This window comes from Mastigoproctus giganteus, chromosome 10, assembly GCF_048544385.1.
Source record: "Mastigoproctus giganteus isolate SK-2022 chromosome 10, ASM4854438v1, whole genome shotgun sequence".
Lineage (NCBI taxonomy): Eukaryota > Metazoa > Arthropoda > Arachnida > Uropygi > Thelyphonidae > Mastigoproctus > Mastigoproctus giganteus.
In genome coordinates this window covers 32673157-32695197 of record NC_143584.1, presented here as the reverse complement: position 1 = coordinate 32695197, position 22041 = coordinate 32673157, and the positions used below count along the sequence as shown (strand labels likewise).

At 37.6% G+C, this 22041-nt stretch overlaps 1 protein-coding gene and 1 long non-coding RNA gene across 2 annotated transcripts; both read right to left on the bottom strand.

The window, feature by feature from the left end:
* Positions 1–538: 538 nt before the first annotated feature.
* Positions 539–9135, bottom strand: LOC150078949 (uncharacterized). The gene is made up of 4 exons (XR_016547559.1): positions 9019–9135; positions 6291–6400; positions 868–971; positions 539–658 (listed from the first exon to the last, which is right to left on the bottom strand). It is a non-coding gene; the product is annotated as an uncharacterized LOC150078949 (long non-coding RNA).
* Positions 9136–11488: 2353 nt separating this feature from the next.
* LOC150078948 (uncharacterized) lies at positions 11489–19308 on the bottom strand. Its single transcript, XM_090383468.1, has 2 exons — positions 19163–19308; positions 11489–12851 (listed from the first exon to the last, which is right to left on the bottom strand). Exon 2 carries the CDS (start codon positions 12755–12757, stop codon positions 11588–11590), a length of 1170 nt encoding a protein of 389 aa, XP_090239594.1. The 5' UTR covers positions 12758–12851; positions 19163–19308; the 3' UTR covers positions 11489–11587.
* Positions 19309–22041: the final 2733 nt, after the last annotated feature.

Sequence of the window (22041 nt, the reverse complement as noted above, 5' to 3'; positions counted from 1 at the left end):
CATAGGCGCTACGTGATGGTATTTTAAGTAGTTTTGTATCAATGTAATCAGGTGTGTTACTTGTGCCCTCCTTGCGAAGCAGCCTTTATCAGGACACAACCATAGGGATACTCACTGTGTGTTCATTGCAAAGAGCATGAGGAGATTAAGCGCAAATTTGTCGTTTTGATGAGATTATATGATGGCTTGAAGAATAGGGTTCATACCCAAGAAGGATTAAAAGAAAGGAACCCCTAAACAACAGCCCGCCCACCACACCGTTTGAACCCATGGGCCAGCATCAGGAAATACAGTGACATTCTCTGCAGCAGAGATCCTTGTCCCACAGAATGTTGTTGTGGTGTTTTCTGGTGCAAGGACAACTTAGGCCATATTGAACTTCCCAAATCCATGAACTTTACATAGTCCCACAGAAATTATTGTCACCAAATTGTCGCAGCGAACTGTCATGCACCAAACTGCTGTAACTGTTTCTCAAGTTCAGTGATAAGGTTGTTTACGGCACTTCCAAATCAAGAAAATAAATGAATACAAAGACTTCTTTAATAATATTTATTATACAGAATACATAACTGGAAGTTGTAGGGAAGTCTGGAACAAGCAACAATTGTTCTCACTTCTCTCATTCTTCAGGTTCTGCAATTTCCCTTTCGTTAACCTAAAAATCAAAATTATAATTTGTGAGTTAAAATTCACCTTCTAATATTGAAGTCCATACAGCTCAGAGTCAAATAAACATGTTTTCATCACTTTATTCTGGTAGAACACTTATAGGTACATGTATATATATGAGAAATTAATTTAAAGCAGAACTTGCCACGGAAAATAAATTTTTCGAGGAACAATCAACTGATTAATGTGTATTACCTCCTTGTAGGTAGCAGGTTCCAGATCAATCCATTCGGAGCAAGTTTCCTTAAGATCTCGATACATATCGTTACAGATGGCAATGGGGTTGTTACTTCTTTCAACTGTAACAAAAGAGAATGCGGATTAAATGTTTTCAATTGTTTTCAATAAATACAATATGAGACAGAATGTATTTAAATTGTTTCACTATCCGAACTATATTAATAGTAGTTTTAATTTCCATCTTTTTTCTCCAAAAGCTTGTCATTAAATTACAAGTTATTTTCAGGCAGATGCATCCTTAGACTAACTATTGTTCGCCCCCGACCCAAATACCGCAGTCAATGATGACAAGAATTTTTATGGCCCTTTTTTTTTTCTTCACAACGTGGCTGAATTAGTCTGTCTCAGGTGAGGATAGCATGGTCTGTTCTCCTTGAAACTCGGGTTTTTCTTCCACAAACAGCAAATCGACCATAGAACACACCTGCAGTGCAGACGTCCGCCAACGTGCTCCTCCAATGTCTGTAATATTTCAGTGCCACAGTGATCCCATTGTTTAAGTTTGATACTTTCCGATGCAAATTTAAGTCACCAACCCAGATCTTTTAGTGATTCCGGAAAGAAGACACAAGGTAAAAGATATTTATGATTTTAATTTTAAGCCATAAAGCCAACAACACTCAACGTGCCTTTTGTGTCCCATCCCTTAATCATTATCTTCTCTCAAGGTTGTCCTTACGAACTTCACCTCACTGAGTGGGCCGATTGTTCTGAAGCTGAAAGAACCCTCTACATTTGTTCTTGGCAGTCACGACCTAGCAGAGTTAATTCCTTCCTAGAATTTTCAACCAATCACTCACTAACAGCCCTATTCGGCAATATGAAAAAAATACCGAAGCGCCTATCGGGCATAAACACTGCAGTGATCCCTCATTTCAACCACCCCGACATACCCGGAAGTAAGGGTAGCGCCGCCCAAGAGAACAAATCTTCCGATAGCCACGATATTTGAAAGGCATCTCCTTACAAGAGCGAAGTCTCGGAATGCACCACGAATCGCATGAAATGGGCAGGAATGGGTCGCAAACTCAAATCTGTACGCAGCGAAACCAAATTAAAAGCAAGATTGCAATAACCCCCAACTCCTAAAAGAAAATAACTTCAATTGTAGTAGCCAAACCAAAAATATTAAAGCAGCACCGACAGCGAACAGCAGAACGTCAGCTACACCCAAACTACCCAGCTTAATGATGATACGGATTGAACTAACACTGTTGAAAACTCATGTAGTAAAAAAAGAAAAAGAATTCGCGGAACAGATTTTGAAGGTGCAAGAGGCTGATCGGAAAAGGAAAACAATATCAATCGAGCGAGCAACTACAAAATTGTGCGAAGCCCTCGGGACAATCGCTTGCACCCTACAAGAAGTAAGTACTGAACGGTGCCGCTCCACCAATGACCGCAGCGTAGTCACAAAACGAGATGCAGCCACTCAAACAACACCCCTGGAGTTTGGCCAACAGCCTACCATAAACGGAATGATACACGATAAGAATCCCAACAGGGTGGCTAAAGAAAACGAAAGCGCCCTCGAAACTCTTCAAATCAATTCCTAGCAAATCATGCTAATTTTACCACTTACCCAGATGCTATTAAGTTCTTCATCATCACAAAATGCCCAGAGTCTCTCCAGTCTATTACTGTGAGCTCCAACCGACAGCTAAATGAACTAGAAAATTACCTTCATGCGATTGGGCTCTCTATTAACAAAGAGAAAACTTCACAACTCTCTATCACCAAGAAGAAAAATACCAACGATGTGAACATCATTATAGCGAACTCCTCAGTTAAAAAAGTCACCCAACATAAAGATTTGGGTGTCACCTGGGACAAAGACCTCACCTTCTTGCCTCACTTTAATGCCTCTCGAATGAAAACATATTTGGCTTTATGGGCAGTAAAACAGGAGATCTCCAACTTCCATAACCCGCACTTTATCATCAAATACATTCTTCTATGTATGATCTCAATTTCTTTATACGCCTCGACTATATGGTCCTCAGCACCCTCATCATACCAAGCCAGGTTCCTTTCCCTGGAATACTGGATTTTGAAATGGCTAAATAGGGTTGCCGGGACCTGCAATCTCAAAATCTGTTCTGGTCACCAATCTTAATATGCTTCCTTGGAGAAAGGAAAACTGAGCTCACCTGATATCTGGGATATCATCACCAGACAGTCAGACAGGAAAAGATGCCAGATCAACACATCTCCATACAGATCGAAGCTGCGTAGCATGTTCTCTCTGGACAATGTTTCCACATAACTCCTTCCAAATATTGAATAGGTTATCCATAGACATTGAGAAGCTGTGAAACGACAGAACCCTACAGATTTTCCATTCTTGCAGACATGTATGCCCTCGTCATGCTCTAGAGTGAACTCTCTGAGATGCCACACTCTGTTGTATCTGTATGTACTTTTATATGTTGTATTTTTATGTTTATGTATTTTAAACAGAGGCTGTTTAAGGCCGTATATTGTATCTGAGCTCTGTACACAACGCATTTGTCTGTCATCATTTATTTAATTTGTGTATGTAACTGCTGTCCTCTAGCTGCATAGCTGTAAAGGGACATTTCTTCGGAAATAAATTGATATTAATAATAATTTACATTATGTCCCCATTGTCTGGCCCATACAAAACTAATTTTACTCCATCACAACAGCATTTAACTGTTTCTTTTCAGGAACGGGGAAACATCAAATTTTCCGCTAATATCATCCATTTTATTCGGATAAGGTCATCAGCACGTTGAGCTCCATCAACTATTATTACTAAGACCAGTCTCCTAGTCGAATGTTTATCAGCGACAGTTTGTGACTAGTTCAAGCAACTGAGAATTTTTAAATGTTTGTCTCCAGTGTGTGCGTGTGCCCATATTCAGTTGCAAGCCTCAAGTCATTCTTACTTCCTCCATAGAGTAAAATATTAATGGTACGGTAATATGGGAGAATTGAACTGGTGTCGTAAACAAGAGTATTAATTTATTAGTTTTTGTAATTTTCATCTGGCATAAGCAGAACCAAAGATATTTTCTTTCACGAATAAAGATTGTTAATAGAAATAAGTTTCTGGGACGATAGAAGTGCCTTGATGGCTTACATTGAAACCATTATGAAGAATTAAGTGATTATTTAGGAAGACAACAGTTTTTGGCTGGCTCTATTAGTCGGCTTCGCAGGTTTATTCTCCAACGAATGTCAGGTTTCATCCAGAAATAGGCAAACCCATCATAAAATGTGCATATTGCAGACACAAATACTGATGCCTCATAGCCTTAGTGGATTTGGTGCAAAAACAAAACCAAAAAATAAGAAAATAATTCATTTATAAGCAGTTATGAGTCTATACTTGTTCTTTTCTTAGCTGCTTGTACTCAGAGGGTAACAAACCTAGATTCATAACTACTGTTGTGTTTTACTCTTCACGTAGGTTGTTGTTGTTGTTATTTTTGGCGCAAGGGCTGCTCAGGCCATATTGCGCCTATCCGCGATGTGGACGATACTCATGATGACTGTTTTGCAAACAGTCAGAAATGATCATTTAAGTTTATCCGCTTGATAAATGAGAAAAATTCTGTGGTGTTGGCATCGTTACCTATGATATGACAGAGCTTCAAAGATTCTTTGAGATTAGGAAGGAAACTGAATGAGAGTTGCCGGGCATGCGAGTATAAGGTGCATTCAACAAGAATGTGCTTCATTGTGAGTTGAGAATTGCAATGTGTACACTGAGGAGGATCATTGCCTGTGAGGAGAAATAGGTGGATAATGTGACTGTGACCAATTCTTGCTCTGGATAGGATTACTTCTTCCTTTCTGTTTTCCCGGAAGATAGAGGCCCATAGCTGTGGATGTGGTTTTATTTGAAAGAGCTTATTATCTGTTTTATTTTGCCATATAAGTGTCCATTGTTCCTTACATATTCTTTGTATATTAGATTTGTAGTCAGCATATGGAACGAGAGCACGTGATGAATCTGAATTAGAAGGATGTTTGGCAGCATAGTGTGCACATTCACTTCCAGATATCCCAGTGTGGCCTGGGATCCAGAAAAAGATAACTACTAGCTGGCGTTCCTGAGTATGTATCTAAATACGTCTTATAGCTTTTATTAAATTATTCTTTGGTGAGGAGGTGTTTTGTAGGGCTATAAGTGCACTCTGCGAGTCTGTATATATTATACTCTTTCTGATGGACAGATGGAGAATATTTTGTAGGGCAAGCTTGATGGCGAATAACTCAGCTGTATAACTGCTGCATTCGGTGGGAAGTGATACAGAGATGGTGTTAAAAGGGAAAACTGCTGCAGCACCTACTCCACTATCAAACTTTGATCCATCGGTATATATTTTTGTAAAAAAAAAGAGGATAATTCTCTGTGTGAGCAGTATGGAGTTGTTGTATATTGATATTTGCCAGGGAATGCTTCCTCCAGTTTATTCACGTAGGTTCCGATACGGCTAACCTTTGAATTTTCCCAAGCTATCATTCTCAACTACACATGTAGGTAACTTATTCTAGTAATTTACAACTCACTGGTCAAAATAAAACTTCACATTGGCCAGTTTATATCACTTTCTCCATAATTTGAATTTTGACTAAGTTCTGGAACTGAATATAACTGTGAAAATTTCATCTTCATTCATTTTCCTATTCTCTCTAAGCCTTATAGACCTTAATCTCCTCTAAATTATTTAGTTACCAAGATCTGTAACCCACATATTCGAAGTCGTTCTTTATACACATTCCTTATGGCCGATTGCAAAAGCTCGTTGACATTTTTAGACCTTTTTAGAAGCTAATTGAAATCTTTTTTTTAGGTATGGTTTCCATTCAGGTATATCAATCCAATTGCAGCCTCACAGTTGCCTTATACAGTGGGATTAGGACCTTCTTTCTCTATAAGCATATTAAAATACTCACAGCGCATTCCCAGCGCGCAAAATTTGAAACTATGTATGCTTTATGCATATCAGCGTCCATTTTGAGAGAATACGTTTCTTGTTATCGTCTTTATGCTGTGAAAACGCTGATAAATCTTTCAAAATCAACTACAGTAAGACGATAGATGTTTATTGACCTATTTGGGAGGAAAAACAAGTAACCTGAAACTTTAAACCGTTTGGTTCGCAGCGTCGGAGCTTGTCCGGCATCTTGCAAAATCCAAATAGCTGCATAAACGGTGACGAAGCACCTGACTGGTTCTCGCACCCAATATCTGTGCGAAAACCTTAAGAAAATGACTTCAGAAACTACTGCAGTAAAAGTCTCACTGCGTTTAGGAAAGCAGAAAAAATTTCGGAATTTTATTGATGATCAATGTCATATACCATCCTATATATTTCATTAACATAAAATATTTGGTTACTTACCTCTCTTGATTGCTTGTTTAAACAAACTTCCCTCTGCTGGACTAACTATGAGAAGAGCGACTATAATCGCCAATACAATGACTATCCAACTTCTGATTGCCATGGAAATGCTAAAAAGAGTTCTAAATTATATAATTTCTTCTTTTTTTTTCACAAAATCTATAGTGTCAGACACAGAGGTTTCCAAATGTGTGGGCACATGGTTTAATGGGAGCGCGTGTTGTTTGTACAAGGGAACATTTTTAACAAAACATGAAAAAACATTTTTTTAAATCCTTTGCTTGGCTGACATACGAGTAGTTTAGTTTCCAAACAGTTTCGTCGAATTCAAGCTCGAAGAGCCTCGACTTTAGAGTCTCCATTTCAAATCTTTAAACTCGGTGTTTTTAAGTTGTGTTTCAAATGGTAGCCGCAACCATCCCACCAATCCATGCATGAAGCCTGTTTTATTCCAATCATTAAGATCAAGTATAGGGAAGTATGCATTAATTTTTAAAAGTACGTATAGTTAAATTTTATGTGAAATATGTTTATTTGCAAATCTCGTATTATTTCCAGGCTTCTTCTGGAACTGGACATGAAATTTATGAAATAGTTTACACAAGGTACAAAAGTTTAGGAACCTCTGGTCTCACAGTGTAATAAATATAGTACTTTTGTCTTTTATAAATTATAAAAAAATAAAAATAACAACTAAGAAACTATAAGTTCTTAAACATGAATCACCTGATTAATTAATCAAATGTTTAATGTTTAATGTTTCACTAAAACAAAAAGTAAATAAAACCAACTTCCTAAAATATGACCTCAGGTAGCATAACATCATGAAAGTAATTGTATAAAAATACTCAGTAATGAATAATTCGATTGGCTTTTTTTCGTCTTTTGTTCAGGAATGAGAGTATAAGCAAACCTCTGCTTGCTAGAGTACTGAAATTTATATAAAAATCGATTGATAAAAACAGGGCGATAACAAAATGGCGATGGACACTTTCGTTAGTGGAGCCAGCTCAATGGTGGCTTACCTAAATGGTCCCTAGACATTCTTCCCTATATGGACCCGATACGTTGGAGCTCAGTGATTGTCAAGTTGATGGTCCTTGAGTTCTGCGCTGAACATGAATACATCAATACTAGAGAACGTTCTCTGAAGAACAATACTGTTAATCTCGCTACTCCGGTAATGTATTGCCTTTGAAGTTAGACAAGGATTCAATCGATCAATATCACTTTTGAACCATAGTTTATTGTAGATAGGATACAATGCGTAACTAACATATGAATATAATCTCTGCATAGTAATAGAACAAAGTCAATAGACCAGAAAAGTGGGAGGGTATGGAATTTAATTTGTTATTTCAAAACTGCTTGGATGAACTGAAAGGCTATAGTAATAACATCAAAACTGTGTCTTACTCCCTAAGAATTTTATTATTGCAAAACAAAATGAAATAGCATGTCCTAAAATATCAACGAAAGCAGTGCTGTTTAACAAAATAACCAAAACGTATTAATTTGATACACTTCGAGGTGCATTTGAAAGTTGGTAATACTGATAGCAGTACTGCCAACTTTCAATTTCATTGAAGTACAAAATATGGCTGCGCATTCCGTCTATGGGGAAGAATTACAGTTCGTTTTTAATTTACAGTTTCATTCTGCTGAAACGCTAAAACAGTTCAAACCTTGGGCTACTCCCTTGTCATTGTACACAAGGATTTAGCAACCAGTTTCGTCCGCACTTTGGCCTTGAGGGCATCTTTCCTTCCGCTTGGACACCCATCTGAACAATGCGGATATGTGACACAGAAACGAAATAGCCAACGTGCAGGAGGGAGATAAGACCAAACCCAGAAAGAAGAGGGGGGAAAAAAGAGAACTAACACTAACAGTACTAACACTATTTAAATTTCTGCTGCCTGCTATAGGCAACCTTCACTGCTAGCAAACTGGCTACGATCCTTGTTCCCCAATTTCCCTCGCCAGGAAAAGAATCAAATTTTTTTCTTAAATACAAACTCTATCAAAACAACAACAAAAACAATAGTTGTGTTATGAGAAATGAAGTGGCCAGACCTGCTTCTACTGCCTATTGCCACTATTTAACTTTAAAAGTATATTGGAACTTTGAATTGGGAGTCAACAAAAAATTATATTGAAGTATGCCTATGAACGATGTATGGATCGACTACCTGGTTTTCTGCAGATTCCTCCAATGCACAGACAGTTCTTCGACTTTGGTCCTCGTTACTAAGAAGACTCAATGATAAACTTCATCAACTGTTCAGTCTAGAAAATTCTTATTAGGAAATTTAGACTAATATATGTGAAAGCTGTGGTGTTCGTGCTGAGATTTTCCAGTACGACTAGACGACGAATCCTTGGATGTGATGTTCCTTCAATGACAGGTTCCTCTGTCTGCTCTGCGAGTTAGCCCTGAGCTACGTTTTACCCTCTAAGAACAACTAAATATAGAAGCATCTGGTTCTTTTTTAAAGCTTTGAAATTATTCATTTCTTTTGATATTGGTCCGGACTTTTGGATCAATATCCAGATGGCATAGAACAAATTGCTAAACATAACACTTGGCTAATGTAAACAAAAATAAATTTAATGAGAAGCCAATAATATTATGAAAACAGTAGGTTGTTTTTGATAATAATAATAAAATAATTCTCTAATATTTCATGATATAAATAGTCATTATTAATTACATTGATGTACTTACCTTAGCGTGTTTATTCTGATGGAACTCACATTTCTTTTCACGCACGAGTAGCAACTTAAGACTTTCTCCTTAAGAACTGAGGTCAGCGAGGTACATACACAAACGCAATCAATTGGGGTCACTAAATACTTCCTTCGTTTAGGCAGAACCTTGTGCACAATTCCAGAGAAAAATTGAATTAGTCAGCCATTGGTTGAATACAGGTTTTGGCAATTGGGCATGCGCACTGGGAATGATTATTGTGAAGATGCGGGGGTGGGAAATAGTTTGCATTACAGGTTAACAATAAAATAACACGTAATTTGTTTATTTTGAGGTAGGTGCGTTGCTGGAAAAAGGTGCATTAGCAATGTGAGAAGAAATAAATAATACACAGGGGCCGAATATCCTACGAACGCCAAACAAATTATATGAAAATTAATTCTATGAAAACAAACACCCTCACCGCTGCCCTGCGTTTTTGGTAATTGATAGATGATTCCATAGACGCCTTTCGCCACATGCTAGTCCTCTCATCAGCATGAAACAACAGGAATCGGGACTCATCAGACAATGCAACGGTTTTTCAATCCTCCACCGACATTGGTCGGTGGAGGATTGGTTTATTACTGTGCCCAAAGCCGTGCCTCCTCATTTTCTGCTGATCGTAGTGGAACTCGATTAGATCGCCAGCTGCAATACCCCATCCCTGACAAGGTACGATGACTTGCACCTTCTAATGTACCACTTTAGTTACCCTTGTTGTTCAACTGAGTGTAATATTTCTGTACCCTGCAGAAGCCATATTGTTGTCAGTCTCCGTTGGCCTCTGGCATCAATGAGCTTTTTCCATCCCAAATTGATATTATTTCATTGTTGGACCAATCTCAACACACCCGAAATACACTCGTGCGTGAAATGTTGCATTTTCCAAGATATTGAAACCGGATCGTCTGGCACTGACTACCACCCTACGTTCAAAGTCACTTAAATTTTTGCCCATACTCGAACTGCATTGCAAACATATGGCATTCCTATGCATTTGCTCACCTGTTTTATATAGCACAGTGCAAGCACGTGATGTTATTACTGAAGGTGTGCGCTTCACACCTTATTACTGAAGGTGTACCTAATAAAGTTACCACTCGATAGATGAAAATGTTTGTATAATTTCAATCCTAAAATCGCAAATGATGTGATTATAGTTAGGATTATTGTATATTTTAATGAATTAGTGCAATATTTAATGAAACGACAGTCTGAATATAAAGGAGTTAAGTAACGATTTAAACTGCCTTTATACAGTTAATGACAAAGTAGCATTGTTTTTGTTTTTGTTTCCTTTGGTTTTGTTTATGGTAGCTTGATTCACTGAAGTCAGCATCCTTTTGTATATTAAGAAGTGCTGCCATCTATTAACTTAAAATAAAAGCAGAACTTTTTGTGAAATCCATAATACTTTGGGAGACAAGTGCAAAACATCCACTCTAGTTTCCATTCCTTTGAATAAATTCTCGCCGCATTTCAACTGTTGTCCCTCACTCTTCACATTAATATGAAAAAAGAAAGACGTTCAGTTTGGAAGCTCGTACATCCTCAGTATATCGGAGTTCATACACCCTGAGTATATTATTCTGGAGGTACGAATTGGGTGTGTCCTTTGGTGAATTGGTCTGTTTGACAGTTGAAAAACCCAGGATACTGGAAATAAAAGAGCATTCTGCCCTTACCCAAGACTAAATCGACCAAAATGTGAAAAAAGCCCAAGAAAGTTTCTGGCCTTCTTCATGGAATTCTAACCGAGGAGTGATGTTTCAATTTTATCGATGGTCTCAGATGCGAAACATGTGTCAGCCGAACAAGAAACTTACAAGCTCAGTCTGGGAATCCTATTATGGTTATATAAAAGGATCTACTTTCATACAATTATCCCATTTATAGTACGCAGAATTGTCCAAAAGTTAATAAACGACAAGGCTGTAAGAGTTCTGCGCAATGAGAAAATCAATGGACCCAATCTATTGAGCGGTTGGTCTCAGTGCCCCGAAGTCTACGTCTTCCTTCCTCAAACCCCATTCCTGGTGAGAGGTCTTCCAATAACTACAGTTTCTTTGTTTTTTATCCCATATACTACAATAACTGGAGTGGACCTGTTAAAATAGTTTATTTATATTTACGATATCTGCGAGATACAAAATATAAAGATAATGAGGGGAAAAAATCTTTGAAAACACCTGTTTTGGTATCCGAAAATCCAACCACCTTTATTTGAAACTTCGCAATATCTAAGCTGTTACGTACTATTCTCTGAAATGGATGATGTTGTTGTAATTGGTATTGGGCTTAATGAAACAAGGGCTACTGAGGCCAAATTGTGTCTGTCTGAAATGTATGAGGACGCTATTAAAGTAGCATACAGTTTGAACTGAACATCCACTGTTTGTAGAGCAGACATATCTGAATATTTCATAAAATAATGAAAAGACATAAATACAATGACAAAGCAATTTATTTATTTTAATTTTATTACAATTAATTTAAGAATCGTATTTTTCTTCTATTTTTTTGACACCTTTATTGATTTTATCGACTAAAATCTGTGACATTTTCCGTTTATCATGACGAAACCAGGGAGTCCGCAGACCACATTTCTACATTTCTTACTAATATGATCATAAGCTTTGCCTTCGCTACACCTTTGAAGACTTTGTTGTATGTTAAACGTCTCCTCATTTCTACGGCATTTTCCATTTTCAAAAGAGAAACCCGGGAGTCCGCAAACCACATTTCGACATTTCTTTGAAAAATGGTCATAAGCCTCTCCTTCACTACATAATTGACGACTTTTCCTTTTGGCATCAATCACTCCATAATTGTTTCTGAAATTGATAAAATTTGGAACAGAACGTCGCAAAAGAGATGAATTTCCATCTGGAGAATGGTCCCCAGCAAGAAATACCGTCAAGCATGAAGGTGATTGAACAACTGAAATATTATTACATATAGCGCAAAATACGTTGCGGTATTTTTTGGACATTACAGAAACTGGATCCAAAATCGTTTGGCATTTTCTAATGGTTTTTCTTCTTTTCCATTTTGAGTTGCAAGTGGATATCAAGCTGGGGACACATGGGCGAATAGCACGCTGCACAGATGCTGGATAATTGAAATGGATGTCGCACCACCGTTTAACCACGACACCCAAACTATCTGAGATGAGTACCGCCCAGCGGTTCAGATTTGCATCGTAAATTAAGTTACTGGCTTCGTAAACAGAATGGTATTCAGAATCAAGCTGACACTTAAAACGCATCTTCCACATTACTGAATCTGAACTATCTTTATTACAGACGGCGCAGTAATAGTTTTTATAAGTTTCTCCACTGAATGGATTCGTCGCTGGCAGATGAAGGAACGGATTTTCTATGCTGTCTGTTTCCATCGTGCAATTATGATGAATTTCTTCAGATCCTATCCAGCTGCTGGAACATCGGTGAATTAGCTGAACGCCTTCATAACGAATTCCAATGAATGGCACACATTTCGACAACGCTTTTGTCTCGGGAAGCGAATGATATGGGGAATCCACACAGCAATCATTGTACATTGAACATTTCTGATCACACCAACATATTCTTTCAATAGTTTCTAAACCGGTCTCATTCGATTGACAACTGTTGCCACAGTAGCTTCTGAAGTTCGCAGATGCAATATAAATATAGCAAAGTAGAAAACTTAGTAGTAAATTCAGGTTTATCATGACGGAAATACTGTCTTAATGCCTTCCAATTCAATCTTGGAGTATGGAATTCAATAATACATTCAACTTTCTGGAAATGCAGATGGATTTTAAACTGAAAAGAAAAAAAAAAAAACTTTTCATTATAAACAGATAACTAAAATTAAAATATTGTAATAAATATTTATAGCGACTTATATATAATTTGAATACGTCTATATTAAACTGAATATGTATTGAGAGATAGCATAAAACGAAGAGAATATACTGATTTCTCATGGCATCTTAAACCAACAATTCACACCAAGATATTTTGATTATAGCATTTCATGTTAAAACAGTCCAGTCCATTTTAGATCGAAATATTCACCGAGATATCCTGCAATACTTTATCAAAAGCGAATAAATGGGCGTTTAATTGAAGGTGAGTATTAGTATCAGCATTATTATTAGTAGTGGTAAATGACGCGAAAAAAAAAAAAATCCCAAAATCATTTGTCCATCTCCTCTTAAACATTTTTCTTGTTCTTCATTCAATTTATTCTGACTACATACTTCTACATCATCAATGGAACTTTGTTCTGACAATCAAATTGTCCCTAGCATAAAGCCAATTTCAGGACATCTATCTTGCAACCATCTTTAATTTGTTTAATCCTTCATGAATGTAGTCGGAACAAGAGGAGACATTTCATAAGCATTGAGCGCCTTAATCCATTTAAAGGCTTAAACATTTCAATCATATCTTATCTTAAGTGCTCAGTGTCCAGGCGATAATTTGCTGAAGTGAAGTGTTTGTTCGGTAAAGCACCCTTTTGTTCTCCTCACGAATCTCATTGCTTTTCTCTGCACCCGTACAAACAGATCGATTCCTTCCTCAAATGAGGATTCCAGACCTGCATACAGTACTGAATATATCGTGTATTCACTGCCTTATTCACGTATTGGCCAAAAAATTGAAATCCTTTTACATTTGACGTCAACGGATCCTTGGTATCGGATAAATATTGCACGCTTTCCAGGAGCTTCTAGTCGATCCGGTCACGGGGAAAACAGGAGATCTTTCCTATTTTGGGAGCAAACAATGGATATTACTGGTAAGTCGAAAGCAGCTATCTCAAAAGCAAAAAAAATGAATGGAAGATGAAAGAAGAATACAGCATTAAAAGAAGGAAATGCCGCTGAAAGTCGGTACTCTAAGATCGAGACCGCAGGAATAGAAAGCGACTTGTGCGTCAGAAAAGAAGATCATCGGTGTAGTAAATTACCAAAATGTTCATTATATAAGCAAAAAGAGACCTATTTCCAACCGAATGCCGAGAGTTGAAGAAATTGGGTTTATTATTCCAGTACCTATACAAAAGCCACTTCTTTCTCTTGAAAAATCGATAGATTCGACTGTAGTGGTGCTGCAACACCAAAATTGGATTGAGGATCTGTGGAAAAAGATGGTGGAGGCTCATTGGCATCTATATACAACTTTGTACTGGGGATGTCTTAAAAGCTCCGGAGTCTTCAGCGACATTCATCAGATCCCACTCTGCTATTACTCCTTTGGAGCTATTTAATGTGGCATGACGGGTGACCTGTACAGGTATTCAGCCAAAAGTTGATAATTTCAGTAGAGTCTGGGAGTGTGATGTTTAGTTGTTTCAACTAGTAGATCACCAGAACGTAACCTTTTCACCATTTTCGGTGAACCAGCCACACTTTCTAAACATTTCTGAATTAGAAATGGTGAAAGGGCACTCATAGGTTTGGATGAAAGAGAATGCAATATGAGGAATGTTGGATATTCCTGTTCATTCTCATTTTTGCGTAGTCTCTTAGATTAGGATGCGTCACGTTCGGTTTCATTAATGTCATGTCATGAGCGTCTGGGAACAAGTGCTGGGTAGTTGTCGCAATCCAGGGTTGCTCCTTTTAGCCCCGGAGAATAACGTTTCCCCCAGGTTACCGGCCCCGCTACGTGGAGGCCGGAGCGGTGCCACCAGTGACCAAGCGAGAAGAGATTAGTGGTTAGTATGTTATGTAGGTTAATTCTATATACAGGAAGAAGAAAGGCACCGTTCCTTTCTTTTGAAAAGCTTACTTCTTTATTGAGAAGAGCAGAAAAGAAATAACTTACTAAACAAAAACTTGAAAATTCTCTGAAAACAGCTAATTCTAGAGAAGGCGCTTTGAGATTCGCTTTTAGACTTGCTTGGCACTCGGGGCCAATCCTTGATGCTGAGAACAAGCTGTGCGAGTGAGGCTGAGCCTTGTGATGTTATCGATTTCGTAATTACAGATGATTTATTAAAAAATGTTCTAGCCGAAATGCAAGTAAAGTTCCTAGATATGATGGTGTTATATTAAACACCATCATATCCAGGAATGGGCGTATATATACTGTATATACCCGTGCAATTTTGAGAGCTGCAGCCAGAGAGAGTGTTGAATCATTGATATTAATTATGAAGGTATCACTGGACTTAGACTAGATTCCTTTGGATGGGAGAAGTCTTATCGTACTGCCAATACACAAAAGTGGTTCTGAGACAGAAGTCCTTAACTACAGATCGGTTAGCGTAACTCAGTGGTAGGGAAAATCTTAGAGGCAATAATTTAGAGCGCAATCTAGGGACATTCAGATAGAAATATCATTTTGAGGGACACATTCATAATGCGTCCCTCAAAATGAGGGACTCTGGTTGTAGGGAAAAATTTTGTAATATTTTATTCAGATTTTAGCAAGGTCTTTGACTCAGTCCCTCATGAGAAGTTACTCTATATGGTGGAACATGTTCAGATTGCTGGAAAGGCACTAAGATAGATGGTAGGATGGTTGCAGGGCAGAAGATTGCGCTTAATGGATATTCTTTAGATTGGTTGTAATTTCAGAAGTAGGATTTTAGCTTGTTTATTTGTAGCAACCCTCGTGGGTAGCACAATTGGTAGGATAGCCGTCCTCCTCACACCCGGTGGAAAAGACTTCAGTTCGAGGCCCGTGGATGAGGTGAGGAATTTTTATGGGACTTTTTCACAACGTGGCTGAGTTAATTGGTCTCAGTCGAGGGTATGGATATGTGGACATGTGTATATGTAAGGGTGGCACCTAGAACGTTTGTTCAATTCCGCCTCGTATCTCTGTGAAGAACAGTATCACTACAAATGGGCCAGTTGTGTGTGACGTAGGTTTGTGTGTGTGTGTTCTCTTGTTGTGTCTGGCCGCTTGGCTACTCAGAAGCATCAGTCACCTGGACAGATGATTCTGGATACTGGTCCGCACCACGTGAAGGTGGGCCAGTCCCAGTAAACAGGTACCGTCTCGAGAGACTCTGGCCCACCTGGTGTTGTCAACAGGTGGGCCAGGAACTTCTTGGGGGCATTCCAGAGGGAAGAGAGGGTAAAAAAACTACCCGTGGTGCAGGTTATAAAATAAAAAATTTAAGAAAATCATAATAATAAAAAATTAAAATAAAATAAAATAATAATAATAAATTTAATTAAAATTAAAAAAAAACAATAACAATAAAATAAAAAAATTAATAAAATAAATAATAAAGAAATAAAGAAATAAAAACAGAATAAAAAAATAATTAAAAAAGCTAGTGGTGCATGCAGGCAATATATAATAAATTAAGGTAATACATTGTAATATATTATAAACTAATATATTTATATTTGAAAAAATAAAAATAAATAAAATAAAATAAAATAAAAATTGATAGTATGGAAAATTTCGCAAAAAGAAAAAAAAATCGAACTAAAATTATAATGATATATAATAATAATAAAAATTAAAATAAAAATAAATAAAATAAACAATAAAAAATATATATAGAAAAAAAATTGAATTTAGCCTTCCCCTTCACATGTGTGAAATCTAGGCTGTAGAATTGTTTGTCTCTAATATTTTTCCAAGGTTAGCCAGTAGTGCAATAGGCCTGAAGGACCGTGGTTCAGTTGAAGGCTTATTTGGTTTTTTAATGAGTCGGAGAAATGCCTCCTTCCAACACTTAGGGAACTGGCTGTCTCGTAGACACTTGTTAAACAGAAGCAAAAGGTGTGATGGTCTTAATTTGTAGGACTTGAGGATGAAGATATATTCAATAAGGTCCATGCACGGACATTTCCTGGGTTTGATTTTTTTTCAGTATTGCATCCAGCTCCTGCATGGTAAAGGGATCAACTAAGGATTGTTTGTTTGGGGATTTTTTTAGCGCATGGGCGTCTATGGCCATAGTGCGCCATCATAGGTTAGTATTTATGCTATTTCTTTAGGGATCGAGAGTCAGGAAACTTATTTTTGACTAGCTAAAGGAGGTGGTATACATTGATCGCTTTGAGAAAGGTAAAAATCTTTGAGACATTTGTTTTATTGCCCAAAAGTGAAATAAGTGTTAGTGGGTCTTAAGTTGTGGCTGGAGTGAAGAGATTCTGACGTTCTATTGCAAATTTTGTGCATTCCACAAGGATATGTTTCACTGAAAGCACTGTTTTACAGTGATCACACTGGGGGTGAATATCCCCTCTTAAAAGATAACCATGAGTAATATTAGTGTAACGTACTCGCAGACTAGCTAGTATTACCTCCTGTTGTCGAATTGCACTGAGGCTTGAAGGCCATTGCTCAAGATTTGGCTTGATACTTCGAAGCTGTCAGCTAAGGACTGAGAATGGTAATTAGCATTTTGTGCTCGAAGATCAGCATGTTCGGGAAGGTCTTCCGAGGTCGGTTTTTCCGTTCAAAGGGTCATTAGTTGTTCAGTCGAGGGAAGCATAGTTTTTTTTTCAAGGCAAAACCGACCTCGGAACATACGGAATTTTTACAGACAATATACAGGGAGCAATGTGGCTCTAGTCTCCAATGCTCCTAACGCCTTCTACAACGCCAACAACTTGTTTGCAAAAACTGTTCTGTACAGAAGTTACACATTGTTAATAAATTCGATATATGAGTAGAAATATAATAACTCGTATTAAAATTGCATGTTTACTTTCCTTTCATTTCTGGACAAAGCATTGATGCAATGCAAAAAAACAAGCTCAAATGGCAGATCAGCATACTCAAATTCACAACGAAAATTCAGGATCTGCAGATAAACCATATCATTCTTGAAAATTCGTTATATATCCTGTGTTTTTTTTTTTTAAGGGAGTAACTAAGTCCATATTGATCCATGTATACTATTTGCAAATTGCGTGTGTTCTGTCGATTTTCTGTTTGCTGGACGAAATATCCAAGTTTACTGGAGAAAAAAACACTTCACCCTCTCCTGAGACCAACTAACTCAGCTGATTTGCGAATAAAGGCCGATAAAAATTCTTTACATCGTCGAAGAGACTCGAAATCCGATCTTTTCCACCCGGTGTGAGGATCATGGTGATTCGAAGATCTATATATCGTGTAATCAGCAAAATAATTTAATTTCCCATCTACTATAGCTGGTGCTAAAATTTGTTAATAGTGACGCCAGGGAAGACCCAAAAAGGGTGTGTACTTAATTTACTGCGTCAGTGAGCCGAAATTTTTACAATCCAGAACTTCGCCTGCTCGTTCGTAAACAGACAGAAGGATTACTCAAACGTCTTCTGACTTATGTCCTTGACCTTATCTTTCTTCCTCATGCACTCGCTACTTATCAATGCAGTTGTCTCTCTCCATAAAAAGTGGGCAATGTGACAGTGTGTGATAAGACCGAACCCGGAAGGAAATGGTAAAAAGAGATTCACAATACCAACACTAACTGAATTAGCTGTTGAGAAGACTAACGCACCACGGAGCGCAGTAAATGTAAATTCTGCTCTTTCTCACTCCAAATGGAAAAATCCTGATTTCGAGTCCTATTGACGATTGTGGTTGAGAAGTATATTCTCTGAAAAACTCTGCTTTTTATTCCTGCAAAACAAGCAGGAATAAAATTTCGCAAATGTTCTAATTAAATCAATGCAAAATTGCTGAGAGTGAAAACAGTTCATTCACTTCAGAACTCCTGTTAGTACTGTGCACTACGAAAAGTTTTGAAACTTGACACTTAGAATTGTCACAGACTAATTACAATCACAGGATGTGAAGAGCTTTAATATATTGTTAACATTTATTATTATTATTGCACCCTAGATGTTTTCTTTCATTTATATTTCCATCGAAAAATTAATAATCTTTAAATTAGAAATTTTAAATTTTAAATCTACCTTAGAGATAGATTTTAAATTTAAATTTAAAATTTCACCTTAAATCATTCCCGAAACCGGTTAACTAGGCCAGACTTTAAAATAAGCCTATACACGAACCAAAGTCTTTTGTACGCTGTATAGAAAGACATTCGCTAAATGAAGCTAAAATAATTACGTTACAATTAAGATAAAATAATTATAAAAATATTTCGTGAATTAACTTTTAGATGTAAGAACGGCCATCAACTGTCTTCGTATACGTACCTCCAATGTTTACCACGGATGGAGTTCGCATTCCTTTTCACGTTCTGGTGGAAATTGCAATGCTTCCTTCGCTTAAGGTCACGATGGGCGTGCATTCAGTTGTCGAAGTATTCGCCGTACTTATTGTAATTTTTCAGTCTCCAATCATTTCCATATGAGTGAGAAATGATTGGTAATTGAAAGTTGCTCATTCTAGAAGTAAAATTCAGCTGTCAGCCATTGGCCGATGCTAGTTTTAGTATTGAGGCATGCGCATTGAGTTGTATTACGAAGAGAGGCGAAGAAGAGAAATATTTGAAGTAATTCAACCAAAAAAAAAAAAAAAAAAAATAGATGTCGGTTTTGCAAGTTGAGGTATTTTTAAATAAATAAAATAAGTTAATAAAAATAACTTTTGTACTCGTTATGTTGCAGTTTATGAAATGATTAGCGAATTGTTCCAATCAGCAGGACTTGTTAGAGATTTCATGGATTCTGGTATTGTACTTCGAAACTTCCCTAAAGACCGACTATGATCTATAGCAGCCACAATTTCATTCAAGATTGGGTAGCGGATATTATGCCACCACAAAACGTCATTTTTATATTCAGTCTTCGAGTCAATGAAAATATTTAAAACTTTACGATTTTTTTATAAATTATTTCATGCCTGTAGGACACATGCCGATCTTTGGTCTTTTAAAGTTCGTCCAAGAACTACCTATACTGTTATCCCATGGGAATACTTAAGCATTCGTACTTAGTACTTTTGCATTCGTGAGCAAGCTGAGCTGCTCATATCCTTGCCCTTTTTTGTGAAACTTTGGTTCTACCACAAGACAACATTGTGGTATTGTCATTCAAGGTAATAAAGGAAGGTGATATCTTCGGGTGCCAAATAGAAGAGTACACTGAATGTCACTACTCGACAAAACGACTAACAGAACAAAATGTTTTTCATGAATATTTTATTGTGAACAGCGTCGCCGAAGACGATTATTTGATATAATACGCATGCCGGTATCCAAATTCCGAGTATCCAATAGAAATCGATCTACCACCTTACAGAGAAGCACATTATTCAAATTATTCACGCCTATAAAAACACGGGTTGCGACCGCATCATTTCATTCCTGTTTTTTTTTGGCTTGCTCAGTGGGATAGCCAGTCATCGCCGTTTAGATGATTATTTGAGATAGCGGGACGTTGGACGATTTGAAGCTGGGCAGACGAAAGTGGCACGTTAGTTTGAAATGTCACGCAGTGTCGTCTGTTCACTATGGAAGCAGTTACCGAAACGGACTGTCCAATCAGACTGCAGCTATGCTGCCACCTCGTCAATTGACATCCTGGGCTGGACACATTGTGAAACCTACTTTACTGGTTGATGCCAAGACTGAAGTCTTCTTCTTCTTACCACAATAAGACAAGGAAATTGATTTAAACGGACACTCTCCAACCAACACTTTGAATGCAGCTAAGCTGCCACCATGCCAGTGGTGGAGGAGGGAGGGAAATATTTATTGTCTCTTCGCCCCGGGTGCCAAGCGTTATAGTGATCAAGCGAATTTCAAAGAGCGTTTACTCAGAGCCAAAGTTCTTATTTATTTTAAAAAGTTTTTTTACATTCTCTTTAATTAATAACTTAGTCTTACAAATTGTAAGCAAGTTTTAAGAAAGGAAATCCACCTTTCTTTTTTCTCTTTAAACTAACGTATTAATCCTTACACCGCTTGGTCACTCTAGCGGTACTGCTCCTGCCTCCCTGTGGCGGGGCCGATAACCTGGGAGAAGAATTCACTCTCCCAGGGCTGAAAGGAGCAAAGATGGAAAACAGTTCATTTCCATCGAGCTCAAGACTAGCAAATAAAAATGACAATGAAAATGACTATTCTCAACCAAAGAGGTTAAAAACAACACCTAAAGAGGAGATACTAGCCTTCCTCATTTTGCACTCTCTATTAGATCAGCCTCTGAGCAAATTATCACCTTTTCTAGTGCAGAAATGCATTGAGTCTGCTGCTGGTTCACCTAAATCAGTAAGGCGACTTCAATCAGGTGATCTTCTAATAGAAACAACTCAACCTCAACATTCTGTAAAGCTATTAGAGCTCACAACTTTTGGCGGACATCAAATAAAAGTTACTCCCCATGCCACCTTAAACTCCTCAAAGGAAGTAATAGCAGAATGGGACTTATTACTTGTACCAGAGGAGGAAATTGTCCAAGAATTACACGATCAAAAAGTCATCCAAGCAAGGAGAATCATGACCCGAAAAGTCGGTACACTCGTTCCAACAAGAAGCATAATTCTCACCTTTGGCACTCCTAACTTACCAACATCTAACTCCTAACTTACCAATATGTTCCAACTGCGGGTCAAAAGACCATAACCAATCTGATTGTGCCACTACCACTCCGCATTGCCCAAATTGTAAGGGTAACCACCCAGCTTTCTCAACAACATGTGAATTATGGAAGCAAGGAAAACAAATTCAAAAATATAAAGTCGAGAACAAAGTGACATACGCAGAGGCAAGAAGCAATATTTTCCACCAAAGCATAAATTTCCATTTTCTGCGGAGTTTGTTTGAAGGAGTCTGTGATATTAAAAAATTGCATATGATTGGAAGGTGGTCACTGCCCATAGGATGATTTAAAACGTACCACTCTATGGTTGGAAAGAGTATTGGAGAACAAATTGAGAGATCTATTGCTGAGGTATGTCCAGTTGGGAGTTGTACGTGAGTGTGCGCACCAGTATTGAGTAAGGTGAGGTTTTGTGACTCTATAAAGCTTTCAACGAGTCGACCACGTGTGTCTAGTTTAGGATCGCCCCATAAGGGGTGGTGCCCGTTAAAATCCTCTAATATACAGATAGGTGCAGGTATCTGAATGAA

Coding starts and splice junctions, on each gene's coding strand:
- LOC150078948 (XM_090383468.1), bottom strand. CDS start 12,757: ATGATAAACCTGAATTTACTACTAAGTTTTCTACTTTGCTATATTTAT.